The sequence below is a fragment of the Quercus lobata genome, chromosome 6 (assembly GCF_001633185.2).
Source record: "Quercus lobata isolate SW786 chromosome 6, ValleyOak3.0 Primary Assembly, whole genome shotgun sequence".
In the NCBI taxonomy this organism is placed as follows: domain Eukaryota; kingdom Viridiplantae; phylum Streptophyta; class Magnoliopsida; order Fagales; family Fagaceae; genus Quercus; species Quercus lobata.
In genome coordinates, this window is record NC_044909.1 from 4240721 (window position 1) to 4259746 (window position 19026).

Consider the following 19026-nt stretch of genomic DNA (forward strand, 5'->3'; position numbering starts at 1 on the left):
TTCCCCATAGGCTTGAGTCCGAGGACCATACAAGGCCTTGGTTCTGTCCAAAACTTTAATAATAATAATCTTTTGTACTTGGTTTCCCCATAGGCTTGAGTCCGAGGACCATACAAGGCCTTGGTTCTGTCCAAAACTTTAATAAAAATAATTTTTTTGTACTTGGTTTCCCCATAGGCTTGAGTCCGAGGACCATACAAGGCCTTGGTTCTGTCCAAAACTTTAATAATAATAATTTTTTGTACTTGGTTTCCCCATAGGCTTGAGTCCGAGGACCATACAAGGTACTTGGTTTCCCCATAGGTTGATCCGAGGACCACAAGGCCTTGGTTCTGTCCAAAACTTATAATCTTTTTTGTACTTGGTTTCCCCATAGGCTTGAGTCCGAGGACCATACAAGGCCTGGTTCTGTCCAAAACTTTTAATAATAATTTTTTGTACTTGGTTTCCCCATAGGCTTGAGTCCGAGGACCATATAAGGCCTTGGTTCTGTCCAAAACTTTAATAATAATAATTTTTTGTACTTGGTTTCCCCATAGGCTTGAGTCCGAGGACCATACAAGGCCTTGGTTCTGTCCAAAACTTTATTCCCTCCCTTTTTCTTTTTGCACCTGTCTTTCCTCAGGTGTCTCATAAGTTGCCGAGCAGGAGGTTGTCCTCGGTAACGGTTATTCCTTGGTGTGGGCCATAGTCCGTGGGCTTCCATGCAGAACGGGCCTGGGCCGCGAATTTATTAGGCCCACAGGTTTAGAGGCATTTCCGTAGTCTTTGGTCACGCGGTACTTTTTGGCGTCCCAGTATTCGAGGTGCGTCTTCACGAGGCTCCTTTAATCTCAGGGTTGCAGACGGCATTGGAAATCGAGCCGGAGACATTTTGTCTGTAGCGTTCCTTGGGACGCTGCGTGAATTAAATGCCATCACCTCTTCTTTTAAATAAATAGGAGAGAAGGTTGCTTTACTTTCACACGAATTCTTCAGTCTCCTCTCTTAGTACATCATGTTTGAGGCGAGGATTGGGGCAAAGGAGCTCTCTCCGCCACAAAAGCGCTGTGTCTTCCTGAGACTCCAGATAGTGAGGTACAGGCCAAGGAGGCGTAGGCTCAAGAGAATATCTCAATTCGAGAGAGGGGAAAGGATGTTTCTCCTTCTTTTAGTCAAAATCCGAAGCAGGTTCTGGTCATGCCAGATTTTTGGCATGCCCGAAGAAGGAATTTCCACCATCAGCGTCGTCTGCCTTGTAGCAGGCAAATTTCTGCGGGGGCTTCCCAACTGCCGGCTACCTGCATCTTTGCTGTAGATGGTGTTAGCCTGAGGTCAGGTTATTTGGCTGCCTGAGTTATGGGCATGTAGAAGCGTCGAGGAATAGTTTCCTTAGACGACATCTTGGAACAGTAGCCAACCTCTCCTCTGAGATATCTCCTCGGCATCATCTTTACTCCTTTGTGCTTTTCTTTTGCTTACGCAGTTAACTCTAATGTAAGCTGGTTTCAGCTTTTATTGTACACTGTACTGTTCTTTTGTCTTAATAAAAGATGTGTTTATTTCTTTATGCATATATTTTTTTTGCAACAACCACTTTGGGTCTGAATATTAAGTCTAAACATGCCTTTAACAATATTCTGGACGGAAGAACACTTTAATACAAACCCTTATTAGTTTAAACTCGCAAATATTATCAAGTATAACAATGGTAATCCTCAATAGATTGAATTTATGGAACTAACCGAGATAGCTGCTGAGCGCTGCGTGATGCACGCTAGACGAATATCCGAGAGAGCAGCCGAGCAGCGATGGACTTGGATCGTGCCCTTGGGACAACATACTGTGCCGTATCGTATTAGCCCCTTTGGCATTGGGGATCTGCGGGTAGACCGGGGAACCCGTGCAATTAAAGACTGACCTAACTGTTAACGAGAAGTTCTCTTCGGATGGATTTTAATGCTCTAGTAACAGTTTTTATTTTGTGTACTTGGTTTCCCCATAAGCTTGAGTCCGAGGACCATGCAAGGCCTTGGTTCTGTCCAAAACTTATAAGATTTCTTTTATGTACTTGGTTTCCCTATAGGCTTGAGTCCGAGGACCATGCAAGGCCTTCCAAAACTTGTGAGATTTCTTTTCTGTACTTGGTTTCCCCTTAGGCTTGAGTCCGAGGACCATGCAAGGCCTTGGTTCTGTCCAAAACTTGTGATATTTCTTTTCTGTACTTGGTTTCCCCTTAGGCTTGAGTCCGAGGACCATGCAAGGTTTTGGTTCTGTCCAAAACTCTTGAGATTTCTTTTTTTGTACTTGGTTTCCCCACAGGCTTGAGTTCGAGGACCACGCAAGACCTTGGTTCTGTCCAAAACTAGTAAGATTTCTTTTCTGTACTTGGTTTCCCCATAGGCTTGAGTCCGAGGACCATGCAAGGCCTTGGTTCTGTCCAAAACTTGTGATATTTCTTTTCTGTACTTGGTTTCCCCATAGGCTTGAGTCCGAGCACCATGCAAGGCCTTGGTTCTGTCCAAAACTTGTGAGATTTCTTTTCTGTATTTGGTTTCCTCATAGGCTTGAGTCCGAGGACCATGCAAGGCCTTGGTTCTGTCCAAAACTTGTGATATTTCTTTTCTGTACTTGGTTTCCCCATAGGTTTGAGTCCGAGGACCATGCAAGGCCTTGGTTCTGCCCAAAACTTGTGAGATTTCTTTTCTGTACTTGGTTTCCCCATAGGCTTGAGTCCGAGGACCGTGCAAGGCCTTGGTTCTGTCCAAAACTTGTGATATTTCTTTTCTGTACTTGGTTTCCCCATAGGCTTGAGTCCGAGGACAATGCAAGGCCTTGGTTCTGTCCAAAACTTGTGAGATTTCTTTTCTGTACTTGGTTTCCCCATAGGCTTGAGTCCGAGGACAATGCAAGGCCTTGGTTCTGTCCAAAACTCGTGATATTTCTTTTCTGTACTTGGTTTCCCCATAGGCTTGAGTCCGAGGACCAAGCAAGGCCTTGGTTCTGTCCAAAACTTATGATTTTTCTTTTTTGTACTTGGTTTCCCCATAGGCTTGAGTCCGAGGACCATGCAAGGCCCTGGTTCTGTCCAAAACTTGTGAGATTTCTTTTCTGTACTTGGTTTCCCCATAGGCTTGAGTCCGAGGACCATGCAAGGTTTTGGTTCTGTCCAAAACTTGTGAGATTTCTTTTCTGTACTTGGGTTCCCCATAGGCTTGAGTCCGAGGACCATGAAATGTCTTGGTTCTGTCCAAAACTTGTGATATTTCTTTTTTGTACTTGGTTTCCCCATAGGCTTGAGTCCGAGGACCACGAAGGGCCTTGGTTCTGTCCAAAACTTATGATTTTTCTTTTTTGTACTTGGTTTCCCCATAGGCTTCAGTCCGAGGACCATGCAAGGCCTTGGTTCTGTCCAAAACTTGTGAGATTTCTTTTCTGTACTTGGGTTCCCCATAGGCTTGAGTCCGAGGACCATGAAATGCCTTGGTTCTGTCCAAAACTTGTGATATTTCTTTTTTGTACTTGGTTTCCCCATAGGCTTGAGTCCGAGGACCACGAAGGGCCTTGGTTCTGTCCAAAACTTATGATTTTTCTTTTTTGTACTTGGTTTCCCCATAGGCTTCAGTCCGAGGACCATGCAAGGCCCTGGTTCTGTCCAAAACTTGTGAGATTTCTTTTCTGTACTTGGTTTCCCCATAGGCTTGAGTCCGAGGACCATGCAAGGCCTTGGTTCTGTCCAAAACTTGTGAGATTTCGTTTCTGTACTTGGTTTCGCCATAGGCTTGAGTCCGAGGACTATGCAAGGCCTTGATTCTGTCCAAAACTTCTGATTTTTCTTTTTTGTACTTGGTTTCCCCATAGGCTTCAGTCCGAGGACCATGCAAGGCCCTGGTTCTGTCCAAAACTTGTGAGATTTCTTTTCTGTACTTGGTTTCCCCATAGGCTTGAGTCCGAGGACCATGCAAGGCCTTGGTTCTGTCCAAATTTGAATTTCTTTTGTACTTGGTTTCCCACAGGCTTGAGTTCGAGGACCACGCAAGACTTGTTCTGTCCAAAACTTGAAGATTTCTTTCTTACTTGGTTCCCCATAGGTGAGTCCGAAGGACCATGCGCCTTGGTTCTGTCAAACTTGGATATTTCTTTTCTGTACTGTTTCCCCATAGGCTGAGTCCGAGCACCATGCAAGGCCTTGGTTCTGTCCAAAACTTGTGAGATTTCTTTTCTGTATTTGGTTTCCTCATAGGCTTGAGTCCGAGGACCATGCAAGGCCTTGGTTCTGTCCAAAACTTGTGATATTTCTTTTCTGTACTTGGTTTCCCCATAGGCTTGAGTCCGAGCACCATGCAAGGCCTTGGTTCTGCCCAAAACTTGTGAGATTTCTTTTCTGTACTTGGTTTCCCCATAGGCTTGAGTCCGAGGACCGTGCAAGGCCTTGGTTCTGTCCAAAACTTGTGATATTTCTTTTCTGTACTTGGTTTCCCCATAGGCTTGAGTCCGAGGACAATGCAAGGCCTTGGTTCTGTCCAAAACTTGTGAGATTTCTTTTCTGTACTTGGTTTCCCCATAGGCTTGAGTCCGAGGACAATGCAAGGCCTTGGTTCTGTCCAAAACTCGTGATATTTCTTTTCTGTACTTGGTTTCCCCATAGGCTTGAGTCCGAGGACCAAGCAAGGCCTTGGTTCTGTCCAAAACTTATGATTTTTCTTTTTTGTACTTGGTTTCCCCATAGGCTTGAGTCCGAGGACCATGCAAGGCCCTGGTTCTGTCCAAAACTTGTGAGATTTCTTTTTATGTACTTGGTTTCCCCATAGGCTTGAGTCCGTGGACCATGCAAGGCCTTGGTTCTGTCCAAAACTTATAAGATTTCTTTTATGTACTTGGTTTTCCCATAGGCTTGAGTCCGAGGACCATGCAAGGCCTTGGTTCTGTCCAAAACTTGTAAGATTTCTTTTATGTACTTGGTTTCCCCATAGGCTTGAGTCCGAGGACCATGCAAGGCCTTAGTTCTGTCCAAAACTTATAAGATTTCTTTTATTTGTTTTATTTTCCAACCACCAGCCCCTTCACCAAGGCGGGGATAGTTGGCCTGAGGCCGGAAGCCCCTAGAGACGCCCGCGCCCTTAGCACTGCGAGGCGTAACCCCTAGCAGAAGCTTACGTCGGAGCAACGACTATATGTCGCCGGAGACGGGGGAAATCCCGGAAATTTCTGCTTGCTAGAGAGCTGACTCCACCGCCACCTGCGCCAACGCGCAAGCTTTCCCACAGACGGCGCCAATTGTAAGGACACAATTCTCTGGCGGCCCAATAAGGACGTTGAGCTCGCGTACGAAAGATCCCTCACAATATGATTTGTAGAGAGTGGGCTTGAAAAGCTAGCCGCTGGTCACGGGGCGATGTCCGATCCTGGCTTTAGAGGAATTCAGGTAGAAAAAGGAGTTGGGCCTGAACATTTAAGCCCTAAGACGTCGTACCCTATGGGATGGGACTCCTCGGAATTGATCCGAGGACCATTGAGGCCTTACCCCGGTTATCCAACGACGGACTTTCTTCAGTGAAGTCCGGTATTGTTGAGATGTTCTCCCCCATGTGATCTTTCTCTCTCCGGTGGGATGGGATCCCCCTCAGATTTATTTACTTTCTTCTTTTATACTCGTCCGTGGTCATTGTCCTTCGTCCACGTGTAGGGTCAATCTTTACAAGACTGATATTTCTCCCATCAGTCTAATCCCAGAATTGTTGGGTATGGTTGATAAGGCTGCAGAGTACGGCTCTGTCATGTGTTGGGTCTTATCCGGAAGGGTAGTAAGGATAACTTCCCCAAGATATTTTGGATCTCCTTACAAATTCGTCCCTATACCAGTTTTATCCCTTCATTTCGGTGGGATTCAGGATCTGCCGAGGACCAAATTGTCCTCGGCTGCCTTCCAAAAATTGTTTTGTGCTCTGTACTGTAGAGCTTGGGCCACAGCTCTCCTCGGATTGGGCCTTCGGATTTTTCAGGAGCAATTGGGCTTGGTCCTTAAATTATTGGGCCCCACAGATGACATTATGGATGGAATAATGACACAAAATTTAACATGGATTAATAACTTAGAGAATATGTAATCCAAATGATATTTTTAAAAATGTAAGATTTAAGTATAGTACTTAGGTGCTGTTTTTTAGGTTATTCTCTTAAAATTTTGTAATGTGGACTTTTTTATTAGATAGAAGTGTATTTTTTAATTAAGTAATCACATGGCTGAATACTAAAAGGAAAACTAAAAAAAAAGGTAGCTAAGATATTGTTTCTTAATTTTGTCATTTTCAAAATATACAAATCTAATACAAAGTTATTCAAGGGTGTATCATTAATAGAAAGATAGTACGATGTTGGTATTGTCGTACTTGCCAAATAAGAATGATGAGAGAGAGAGAGAGAGAGAGAGATTTATGAATTGTGTGTCTGAAGTGTTCATGGATGGCGGTGAAGTGTTCAATGGATGATGGAAGATTATGGCTAATTGTGTAAATTTAATGAATGTATTTGTTAAATATTTCTAAAATAGTAAAATGACTTCACCATGTCAATAAATTTTTTTTATTAGTTTTGGTTTTTTTCCTTTTGTTTCAAAATATGAAGATGTATTGTTTAACAAAAATTCACTTGAAAACTGTCCTTTTTTTTGTGTGTGGCAATATTTTCTGTCATTATTATTATTTCTTATAAATATACAAGTTATTTAATTTTGTTTGTATTATCAAATAATTATCACTTAAATTATTTATGGGCATTCAATGTTCAACCACCGGCAATGGCAGAGCAAGTTTTAATGTCTATTGTGACTTTCATCTCTTACATTTTTTTTAGGGTTTAATTAACTCAAACATCTGACAAAATATGAGTCCACAATTCACCAACCATTTTTTTCAGGCTAAATACGAGAAAGAGAAGCACATGAAGATGAAAGTGTATGCCTTTTGCAAGCATACTTCTCTTTTAGTCATAAGCTTGTTTTTTCTAATTGATTGAATATTTAGGTACTAATCGCCCAAATTTGCCGATATTAAGTTAATTTTAAGGTGTTGATTTAGTGATTTTTAAAGTCTCATGATATTCAAGAGATCTGAGTTTGTAACCTCTTGCCCTAATTTTGAAGTCACCCTATATAATTTCTCCCTATAATAACTTGGTGCATGTAAAATAGGAACTATACACGCCTGAGAGAATAAATAACAGCTGGGCTCCAACAGTTTTCACCTCTTTCTTAATGAACTCTTTTTTAATTCAATACATTTGCCAAATTTTGTTAGACTTTTTCAGTTTTTTCCTCAAACTTTTCCATTGACATCGTAAAAGAAAACTCTTGAACATCAACTGTCCAAATGAAATTGAACTTTTTTTGTTCATATGTAATTGAATTTATGGAATTGAACTTTTTTTTTGTTCATATGGAACTGAATTTATAGAATTGAACTTTTTTTTGGGTCAAAATCTGGGATATATGAATTTTTTTTTTTAATTACAATTTAGTTTAGCACAAAGTTTAATAAGCTGTCATATAATAATTTAATTCACTTTCTGTAAATAATTCAAGAGAAAATTGTAGAGCGCAAAAAGAAATTAATGTTACATTGTTAAGAATTTAAAAATAATAAATTTGAAGAATTCTTATCAACATAAATTGTTTTTTTTTTTTTTTTTTTTGAGAAACAATATAAGTTGTTTGATTTAAGTTAAACAACATAAAACGATTTAAGTTTTAAAGATTTTGTAAATACAAAAAAAAATTATTATATAATAATTTGAAATGACATCTTATATCTAGTTATTTCAATTTCATATATTAATAAAACTCAAAGAGTCAAATCTATTCATAAATTTATTTAATAAAATTTTTTAGGTCATAATTTAAAATTAAAATTATATATTTGTATTTTTCCTCAAAAAAAATTATGTATTTATTTAAAAAAAAACCTCTATCCATTAGTCTATTTTCTTCACACTATTAAGCAAATGAGCTCTCAAATGAAAGCTAGCCAAACACAAATTTAATTATGAAGATTTTGATAGTTCCATCATAATATAGAATGATCACAACCTTTTGAAGTAGGATTTTTTGGGTTGTGGAACACCAAAAATATTGTCATGATTTAAATCAATATCTTAAGGGGGGACACCATATGGTTCCAGGTTTGTCAGGATTCAGGGAGCTATAAATGAAGGTTAATATATATCTGTACCACTAGGAAGCTGGTGGATAAAAATTAAATGCCGTCACACATATCAAAGCAACAAAACAAAACCACCATTGAATGAAATTTCCATGGCCTTGGGGGATGGGGGCTAATTGGAGATGTAAAAACAGTAACCATGGATGGGGGTTCTGATGTGATCTCCAAAGAAAGCAACAATACCATGCAAAGCATTTAGTTATGCGAAAAGGAAGTGGCAACAATAAGGGTGGTGCCCGAATGTGAAGTTGTGACTTGTGGCCCATTGACAAGACATCTACAGGCAAAAGTGATGTTGAAGTATGTGAGCCTATTTGCTTGACTACAGCTGGTTGGTTTCTTTTGAAATTTTTATAGATCTAATGATTTCATCAGGCAAAAGTTGGAGATATTATTATTGTGGAATTTGGCTTTACTCGAGAGGAAAATTTTGAACATCCTTCGGTGGCACTCGCTACTAGCTAGCACCAACTCCGCCAACCATGCTTTTCCATCTTTTTATTAGCACTATTTGTAGAAAAAGTTTTATGGATCAAAAATGTCAAAAGTCAAAATAGATATTGATGAATGAATGTTTTGGATGCTTCTGACTAATTGTTCATTATTTCAAGAAAATATTATTTAAATAATATTTTAACACGATTTTCTTAATCAATACTAAGGGACAAGTCATTACATGTTATTACTAATAAAAATAATAATTTTATAATAGATTTGAATTAGAATTAATAAGAACTTATTATCGAAAATTTGTTGTGAAAATATTGCTCCGCAGTTCCTGATCAGGATGCTTGAAAGAAAGCTTTTAAGTCTATTCCAAGTATAAAGACAGGTTAAAAGGTTAGGTATAACTAGAGTCGGCAATGATGTACTAGCCTTTAGTCATTATTGTTCGGATTGCTAAGTGTTTGGTCAAGAAAGAAGTAAGTTTCTGTTTGTTTACTTTCCATATTAGTAATCTTCAATAACAGTATTTATAAGACCTGATTTAGAGTGTGTTTGGCTCTAACTTAAAAAGCCAACTTAATTTATTATCCTGCTTATTTTTGTTATTATTCATGAGTCCACTGCATTTTTTGATCTTATTCATAAGTCTGACTGTACTAACTAACTTTTACTTTTATCTACAATACTTTTAGCATAAAATTTTCAATTTCAACAAAATAAAAAGATCCCAACCAGACTCTTATTATTATTTTTTTTTGGTAAACAACGAACTCTTATTATTTCTTTTGCAGAGTGGGGCTTAGAGCTAAGTTGCTATCTGACAGACTGACACTATATGCATGTGTATATAGGAACCTTAAAACTTAGATGGTTTAGTTTAATTTCCAGGTACTATATCAATATGTGTGAATAAAGTAACACCTTCTACATTCTGTAAATTCCAAAACCCTAGCTCTCTCTCTCTCTCTCTCTTTCATTTTTCATTCTTTCTTCTTCGATTAGATATGTGTGAATAAAGTAAAGCAGTACCAGAGAAGAAAAATATGAACAATATTTCTTAAAAGCACAAACAATGACAATAATCTAAATGTCTATTTATAACAATTTATCATTAAATGTTGGTGTAAAAAGACTTGAAATGCGTATACAAAAACAACAAACAATACCTGGAAAGTGAAAACTCTGACACCAGACAAGCTAAAGCCATGGAATGGTGGAAGAAAAAAAATTCAAAATTTTCCCTAATAAATTAATTCCAACACTAAGTTCTCTCTTTTAACTAAAGTTCAATAAAGCAAACTAATATCATACCTTCAATAAATAGGATTAATTAAAAATTCCCCACCCTCTAATATACAGAAAAACAAAGCCGAGGCTCAACCGAAAGTGGAAAATAAAAGAAAATTATAATAGACAGGGTAAAAAAGAAAATGAAGATCATGAAGAGGATTAAAAGGCACCACACTAGTGCCATGGGTCATCCCACCCACTAGGCCCCTCTCTTTTAACAAAGTCGATTATGGCCTGGACAGCTTCGCTAACTCTGTTAGACAGGGAGTGATTCCCATATTCAATTTCAACTTTCTCTGCACCACCCAGTGCTCTGCACAATCTACATAAGTTTGAAAGTAAGGTCAAGCTCATTTGATCAAATCTCAGATCTCTCTCTCACACCCACACACATTATTGACATGACAATAGTATTGTTGTATTGTTTCAGACAAGTATCATCAATCCCTCTACTATCATAACGCACCAAGTTTTCAACTGTGGAAAAAAAAAACATATAACAAAATTGTGCGTACCAAAGTTAATCATGCAAGAGTTTTGTTCTTACCTTTCAACCAATGCTTTCTTGTCCACATACTCTGGCACATATTCATCAGCCATGGAAAAGATAACCTGCAGAGAACAGTAGACGTACCTAATTATATATATATATATTGTCACATACCATCACTAAACAAAGAAATGACATCCTTCTGGTATTAAGGCAAACAGCTTAGGCTTGTTTTGCTAGAGGCAAGGATCACAGAGGCTGATTATATAGGCTTAATTACTAAGCTGTGTTATCTTTTAGGATAGGTAAGAAAAGAATTTGTTTTATCCCAAATATGTCAGAATATTTGCTTTACTTAATTCATAAACATATTGGATGAAGTAACCCCAAGGGGTAGGCTGGGAACCACGCCTCATAAAGCAAAGGTCATTAGTTTAAATCTCCCTTTCCCTCACCACTCTTTGGGCCAAAAAATCACTTACCAACAATTTTTTTTTTCTTTTTCAAAAATAACATATTGTATAAAGTGTCTCTTTGTACTGGTATACATTATAGTAATTTGTGTATCAAACAAAAGAATTCAAAAAAGGCATACCTGGCAAGGTGTGTTAGACATGTGGCCAAGTCGCATTCTCAGCTGGTCATCACTAAGGTCAGAGCTGAACATGTCATCATCCCCCATATATGCACAGAGGGAGTGATACCTACAAAGTAAGCGACTTTTTAGCAAAGTGAACAGTAGCAATTAAAATGAAACTCTTATATGCAGTGGCAATATTCAGTGCACAACTCCACTAAAAATGAATGGACTTACTAATTTGCTGACTCGAAAAAGGAGTTAAGACTGATCAATTTCCATATGAGATGATAAAAATTGCAGGCACATCACAATTGTTTTAATTTTTAAAAAAATTTATGATGTTTGCCATTCTTGGTCCCTACAATAAGACTTAGGATTTTTATTTAAAATGCAAAAGGGAAATCATGACTAGAACCAACTACCAATATTCTGTTTAAGCCAATCTATGACTCTTTTTTCACTACTCAGTAAATATTAACCACATTTATATCTAATCTAACCAGTAGAATAAAAACTTAGCATCTAATACGCAGGTTCAGGGGGTCTAACATATACCTTCCAAAAATGATAATCAAGACAGGATAAGTGCAATGAATTTATATTTGTTGGGTCAGAGCAAAGTAGTTGGTGAGGACACAGGATGTAGGCCTCCAATTACAGAGACTTATGGGCATAGATGTGAAAAGAAGATGCCCCAACCTGTGACCTTATAGATGTAGCCTGCTAATAATTGGTCTAAAGACCAACTAAGCCCAATCATTTGATAATTAGTGTTTCTGTTATGAAATTTGTAATTTTCTTTTCCTATTTGGTTTAGGAGTTTAAATTCTTTTCTTGCAAGCATTGATTAGGTTTTCGAACCATGTTCAGCAGCAAATGATCAGTGAAGCTTTTGATGCTTATAGCGAAAAAGAGAGTTAAAGTAAAAATAAAAAATAAACAAAGCTCTTGACATGGAAGTACACTAGCAGAAATCCTTATTATTGACCTGTAAATACTTTTCTGTTTAACTAATTACTTAAAAAGCTACTCCCAATTTTTTGAATCTTAAACAATAAAGGAAAAAACAAAGGCCAACCTCTTAATTATTTCTACATATGAAGCCTGAAACTAGACATTCTGTTTTGTTTAAAGTTATTTTTTTTGGCTGAACTGTTTTGTTTCAGAGTTATGACCACCTATTGGCTAGTACACTATAAGGAATGCCTTGATGATGTCTTGGACAGCTCAAAACCTCTAAGAATTTAAGACAAAAAGAGAAAAAAAAGGTTGGGGGAGGGCTTTAAAGATAAAATCTGATGTAAATATGAAACATTCCGGTAGAAGGCCCACAGACCAAAAATACAACCAGCTCAACTCAATTCATTTGGACAGTTTTGCAAGTATAAACACAACACAAATGTGAAAATCAGGAAGATTTAGTATTGCAAACATGATTACACTAATGGAAGAATTGTGATAAATTTCTATTGAATGAATCAATGTTTTGGACCGAAAACAATAATAAGCAAAGAAAATATTATGAAGATAAGAATCAACCCTAAACGGCCAATAAAAAATTCCAATTATATCAAGTTAGAAAGGACGGTAACAATATGGTCAAATACCAACCTAGAAGCAGTTATTGGGGATCCTGAGTCTGCTTCCGTTGGCATTAATTCTGAACCCCTGCCTTCGCTTATCATGGTAGAAGCCAAGTCAATCATAGCAGCTGTTTCTGGAAGGGTCGCTCTATATTCCCGATCACTGACTGGAGCCTAAACATTCCAATTGCCATTATGACAAAAGGCTAGAATTAAATGCACAGCTTGTAGGCAATTCAAGAATTAAAATGTTGCCACAGGCAACAAAGAAACTCTAAATTTAAACGTTCAAACATCAAAAGCAACGAATTGGTATAAGCATAAACCTATACATTCTGTCTCCACTAATTGTAATCCCCACATCCCTCAATGCGTACATGTAAATGATAAGTCTTAAAAATCTACCAAGGATGAAGCACTTGTGTGATAATATAATAACTATTCCCAAGGAATTCGTGCCTTGGAATTTTTTAATGGCTAACTGATGAAAAAAATTGCTTAATATCCTTTACCTTCACAATCTATTTGGACACATATCAATCTACATTTAGACATTCTTAATTTTGCAAAAGAAAAGGCTGTTCTCAGCAGGATTTTCCCATTTAGACCATCCAATGAACTGTCAAACAACAAACAAGATAATTATTCTTCTCATTCCATATATAAGAACCCATTCTTATGTATCCTGTAATAAAGATGTATATTCATAAAAAAAACTTCCTCATGCAAAAGGGCATAAAGCAAATCAAATAGTACAGAAAGAGAATAGAAAAAAATTGAAGAAAATTCTAATTAAAAAGGTGAGAACTAAGAAACGTAGGGAGAGATTCACTAGAGGTGAGTCCCCAAGCCCTAGACAAGTCAAAAAGGGAGCCACTGAAAGAAGCAAACAATTGATCATCGAAGCTTTCCATGTCCTCAAACATCCACCAATTTCACTCCCTCCAAATACACCACATTATGCACAATGGAACTAAATTCCAAATGCTAGACGAGTGCTTTCCAAACCAATTCCACCAACCAAAAAGAGTATCTGCAACTGACCTTGGCAAAACCCATGAAATCCCAAAAGATCTAAAAACCAAACTCCACAACTAATAAGCCTTTCCATAACGAAGTAGCAAATGATCCACCATCTCCCCATTACAACGACACATAATGCACTAGTTAACAAAATCAAACCCTCTACCCCAAAGATTGTCGCCTGTAAGAATCTTATCCCAAGCTGCAGTCCACACAAAAAAAGAAACATGCCGAGGAGCCTTGACCTTCCAAATACCTTTCCAAGGAAAAATAATGTGCAAGGGACCTCGTAACTTATTATATTATAAACGAGCAGATATCAAAATCCCCATTCTTTGTCAACTTTCATCTCATCTAGTCTCCATTCTCAATTGGAGGTAAATTAGAATCCAAAGTACGAAGAAATTCATCCACAACACCCATCTCCCAATCGTTTGGTCTCTGAATGAAACGAATATCCCAACTTCTCCATTCCCGTATCCCCAACCGTTCAAGAGAAGAGGCCACATAGGCTTCTCTATTGGAAGCAATCCCAAACACAACCAGGAAGGTCAGTTGGAGTGAGGAATCCCCACACCACCAATTATTTGTCCAAAACTTCACTCTATCCCCCACCCCTACCTCAAACTGAATATTTTTGCTAAAGACCTCCTAACCCATTCGGATACTTCTCCACAAACTACACCAATGTACAACTCTACCTAGCTTAGAAGTTCATCCCCCCACTCTTCCCCAAACTTCGAAGCTACAAACCTTCTCCAAAGCCTTGTCTCCTTAACCCCAAACCGCCATAACCATTTCCCTAGTAAGGCTGTATTAAAAGTAGTTAATTTCCTTATTCCTAACCCACCATTTTCCATAGGCGAACGCACCTTATCCCACCCCACCAAATGTGTCTTGGAATCCCCACACAAGAAATCTCTTTGCAACTTCTCAATTTTATTGGCCACATGCGTAGGGATAGTAGATAAAGGGTTCTTTTCTTTCCCTATCAAAAGAATCCATTCTCCCTATGTACTAGAGAGGATGGTAGATAAAGGTCATCCTTATCATATAATTCATCATCCACAATTGATTGCCAAATGCCAATGAGCTCTAGCTCATTTGACACATTTTCCTCTTTATAATGAGATGGAGGGTAAGTTCGTGGGTTCAACACCCATAGGGTGCCTGTGTAACTTATCCAAAAAAAAATCATCATGCACCACCACCATTGACAAGGCACTCACTAGGCAATATGGCAGAATCCACAGATCAATGGATCATTGAATCAAATATCATAGAAAAGAAAAAATTTTGCTTTTGAAAAGAATATGATATCTACAAAATATTTCAAATAAAAAACAATAAAGTAGGTAATTCATAGAAGTCCACTGCACACAATTAACAAGTTAACTCGGCTCATCCCAGCTATTTCAACTTTGCTACATCAATGCTGTATTGCCACGCACCTTTGAGACTCTACCATTTCAGGCGGCTACTTAAAGATTTTATTGCCATTGCATTCAATTGAGGGCCATAGTTGTTTTAAACGGAAAATAATATCTTCATCTGAGTACCTCAAAGAACACCTAATTGTCAAGCTTCCAATATATTCCCTAAGTAAAACAACATCGCTGTCAGAAGGGGGCCAACAGGACTAGCATCAGAATTAGTTTACCACACTGATTAAAAGTATTTCTTCCAAACCTGTCCAAGAAGTCATCTCTTATTTGAAAACAAAACATTTTATGACCACATTCTAATATAATTCTAATTTGTATCAGGCTAATTGGAAATCAAGATTAGTACAGAAGAAAATGCTGGAAGCCAAACTTACACTTAGATGAAAAGATAGACTTCAATTATTTAATTTCACACCAGGCACTTCACTTCTAGCATCTCTCATTTAATTAAAAAAAACAACAGTGAGAGACTTTGCAGCACTTGGAGACATCCACAAACTGTTCTATCACAATGTTCAGTAGGTAGGACTGGGAGGGGGGATATCCCATGGAAGCAGGATCATTAGAACTAGAGGGCTGGTCAATCGAAACCACGGAGCCCTTCCCCAGCCAAAGTTCAAGGGAAGGCATTTGTTTGATTTGATGTAGAAAATTTCATGTCATTTATAGCAGGAGGTTATTTCTCACCCCCCATGTATATATTAATATAATATACCAGTTATGAGAAATTTTTTATACAGCTGATATACTAGTACCACTAAATAGTATTTGCTACCCAGGTGGATTGAGCCAGGATTCAGATGCAAAAATTAAACAAGGACACACAAAAAAGCCTTTGTTATCAGCTAAAAGCCATGCCATTCACTGCAGAAACTCATTCTAACATCAAGAAGCACAACTAATGGTTTACATTTAGGAATGGATATATAGATCTTTGAAGCTTTTACATTACAAGGAGCAGAGCAGGGTATTGTTAGGTGAGTACCTGCAAAATGGCAGCACGGACTGCTCTGGAGCATGCAGCATTTGTACGCATATAATGCACAATATCCTAGATATTCAAAGACAGTCTTGTGAGTGATCCAATGAAATTATGATCCAGATAATAATGCAACTGGTACTAACCTGACAACCAGTACTATGCCCCAGTAGTACCACACCTTCAGAATCTTCTTTGTTGATTAAATGACTGATCAGCTGATCAAGCTCCATTGCATCCTTCAAGGTAGATGAAACAGCGTCATAAAACCAGAGTAGCATGGATAATTTCAAAAGAACCAACCCCCTCCAGCCCCATCCCCCCTCTCTTTCAAAAGAAAAAAGGCAAGACCAAGTTCCATACATTAATACCTGACTCAACACAGAATGAAAGTAAACCTGGGCTCAGTATCTAATAATCTAAAATCTGAATAGTAAGTTCCAACGTAAAATATCCATGTCCAAGGTCAATGCAACTGTAAAAAAAGGAAAATTACCATCTGTTTCTCACTTTAGGGTTTACACAAGCACTATACATTTCACAATTAGAGAGGTGAATTTTTACAATATTTATGGTGTAAAAAATCCAATTGAACTGAATTTTTACATCAACAAAAAAACACATCTAGCTTCTAAATGTACTTTCAAAACAATATTAGATATTCAGATTTGCAATGTCTACAATTCAAATAGAACAAACCATAGGAATAGCTGTAACTCCCTATGGCATGACAAAACATTGGAAATAACACACATGAGACCTAACAGTTAGAAATATGATTGATCAGGCATCATTAACATTAAAAAGCATAACAGAAGTTACCTGTTTCAAGTTGGAGGTGCCATATCCACTATATGAGGATGATAAAAGTAGTTGAACAAGTGACCATTTCTCTTTCTCCAATGCAGTTGCAAGAGGTTCCAAGTATCTGCAAATCATATGAAAGAAGAAAGAATCAGGAATTTCAAGTTTTCAAATTTAGCTTTAAATATTCAGAATAGTTTAAAAGAGCCGGGGTCCTTGTTAATTAGTTAAAGAACTGCCTCTCAGTACTAATCAAAACAAAAAGAAAAAAAGAACCGTCTCTCAATGACCATCTTGAAAAAGATATTATCTCATTTTCACCACAAAGAAAGACTGAGACATCAGTTCTTTAGGAATCAGCAATATTTCACTTCAATCAAAGTAACTATGTAAAAACAGCAAAGTAAAAACATACTCTGTGGCCAGAAAGCCATCAGTTAATCCACCAATAAAAATTACTTGTTGTTTATAATCACCTGTTTTAAATGCAACCTGCACAATGAGGAAAACAATCACAAAATCATGAAGTTTTAAAATAGATGTACAAACACAAGTTTAATATCTCCAGGGGAACACAAATGTGGCAATTAAGCCACAAACAGCAACAACAAAACAGACACACGTCTTCACATTGACCTTTTGTTCTAGTTGATGCAAATGAACCATTTTTAGGTTTTCCATGATCCCAAAAATTAGGTAAAAATATACAAAACCCCCTTTGGCTTCCCTATAAGACACAAAACATCTCTTGAGGCTTTGAGTGTAACACTTAACCCCATGTGGTATTGTTTGATGTGTAAACTGTCAATTGTATAACACTAAACCCCCTTGGAGGTTTTGAGTGTAGTACACTAAACCCCTATGGGGGTTTTGAGTGTAACATAAACCAAAACCCCACTCCCCTCTAGTGATACTATTTTATGTGCCAGCATTCACATCAATTTTCCAAAATTAACTACCTGGACAAACTATTCTCAACCAACCCACAATCAAAATTCAGTAACAAAGAAAACATTTTTCAACAATTATTTTGATTTTAAAGTGATTTAATTGCAGAAACCTTAACATCTCTATCTCTCTCACCAAATGTTAGGCTCAACATCAAATCAACCCACCATCACATATAAAATTTGCACCAACCAGGTACTGTATTAATTACAAAATCGAAAATTTCCTAATTCCTTTCATTCTTGAATCATTTCAGAAAACTGACTAAAAGTACTTATTTTATACTACCCAGAATCCAAAATAACCATAATTAAGACTGAGATCGAGTACTCAACCAAATCATGAAACCCAATTGAAATCAAACTCTTACGACCCTAATCCAAAACCAAAAAAATGAATTCGAATTCTCATTCCCATCAATTTCATTCAAAAAACTAAAAAGAAAGTCATTTTTTTTAATAATAAAAAAACACGGACCTGAATAGGCTTGGGACCGTACTTGAAGAGCACACCACGCCAGTGATTCTTCTTTACAATCGGAGAAACACTGTCACCAAAGCCGGCGGCGGCGGAGGAGTTGGTGCTCATCTTGGCGGAGCCGGAGCGGCCTCTGACAATGCCAGAGAACCACGACGTCGAAGATGAAGAAGACGAAGACGACGATGTGGTTGATGAGGTCGATAAAGAAGTGGAGGAAGAGAGAGAGAGATTCATAATCAACGGCTCTGATTCATCACCATAAATAAATAAATGAATTTCTCTGAATCTGAATTGTATTTTGGTTTTTAATTTTTGTTCGCAGAGTTTAGGAAGTGGAGATAGTTTGCTGTTGTTGTTTGAGTTTGAGTTTTGAACTTCCGTAGTTCGAGTTGGTCGTCTACTTGTGTCCCTCTGCTGACGTGGGCTCCACATGAAAACAACTATTTAACTGGAATATGCTACGCCTAGGATCAGAATCAGGATGTCTTTTTCTTTTTTTTTATTTTTTTATTATTTTATATTAAAGATAGAATTTTTTACTTAAATTTAGAACTTCAGTTTTAAGATTTTCTTTTTCTAGAAAACTTAAGTTTTCAAAATGAACAACAGCACACCTTTAGCGTAATGATCGCTCTATAGGTATAGGTGCTTATAGAATGTAGATAACAAAAGCCGTGGTTCAAATCTCTAGGAGAGAACTCGACACACATATACACCACTAACCTTTAAACATTAAAGTAATAAATAATTTAATTAATAATA

General features: G+C 37.6%; 1 protein-coding gene across 1 annotated transcript; it reads right to left on the minus strand.

Annotated features, from left to right (window-relative positions):
- Positions 1-9868: 9868 nt before the first annotated feature.
- On the minus strand, positions 9869-18675 carry LOC115950955 (UPF0613 protein PB24D3.06c). The gene is made up of 9 exons (XM_031068243.1): positions 18262-18675; positions 17252-17328; positions 16855-16960; positions 16179-16271; positions 16039-16104; positions 12614-12759; positions 11018-11126; positions 10480-10544; positions 9869-10254 (listed from the first exon to the last, which is right to left on the minus strand). Exons 1-9 carry the CDS (start codon positions 18496-18498, stop codon positions 10107-10109), a joined length of 1047 nt encoding a protein of 348 aa, XP_030924103.1. The 5' UTR covers positions 18499-18675; the 3' UTR covers positions 9869-10106.
- Positions 18676-19026: the final 351 nt, after the last annotated feature.

Bases quoted from the DNA above. Each gene is read 5' to 3' on its own strand.
- LOC115950955 (XM_031068243.1), bottom strand. From the start codon at position 18,498: ATGAATCTCTCTCTCTCTTCCTCCACTTCTTTATCGACCTCATCAACC. The intron at 11,127-12,613 runs GTTGGTATTTGA...CTTACTTTGTAG, and splicing joins TCCCCAATAACTGCTTCTAG to GTATCACTCCCTCTGTGCAT. The intron at 10,545-11,017 runs GTATGCCTTTTT...TGTTCTCTGCAG, and splicing joins TGTCTAACACACCTTGCCAG to GTTATCTTTTCCATGGCTGA.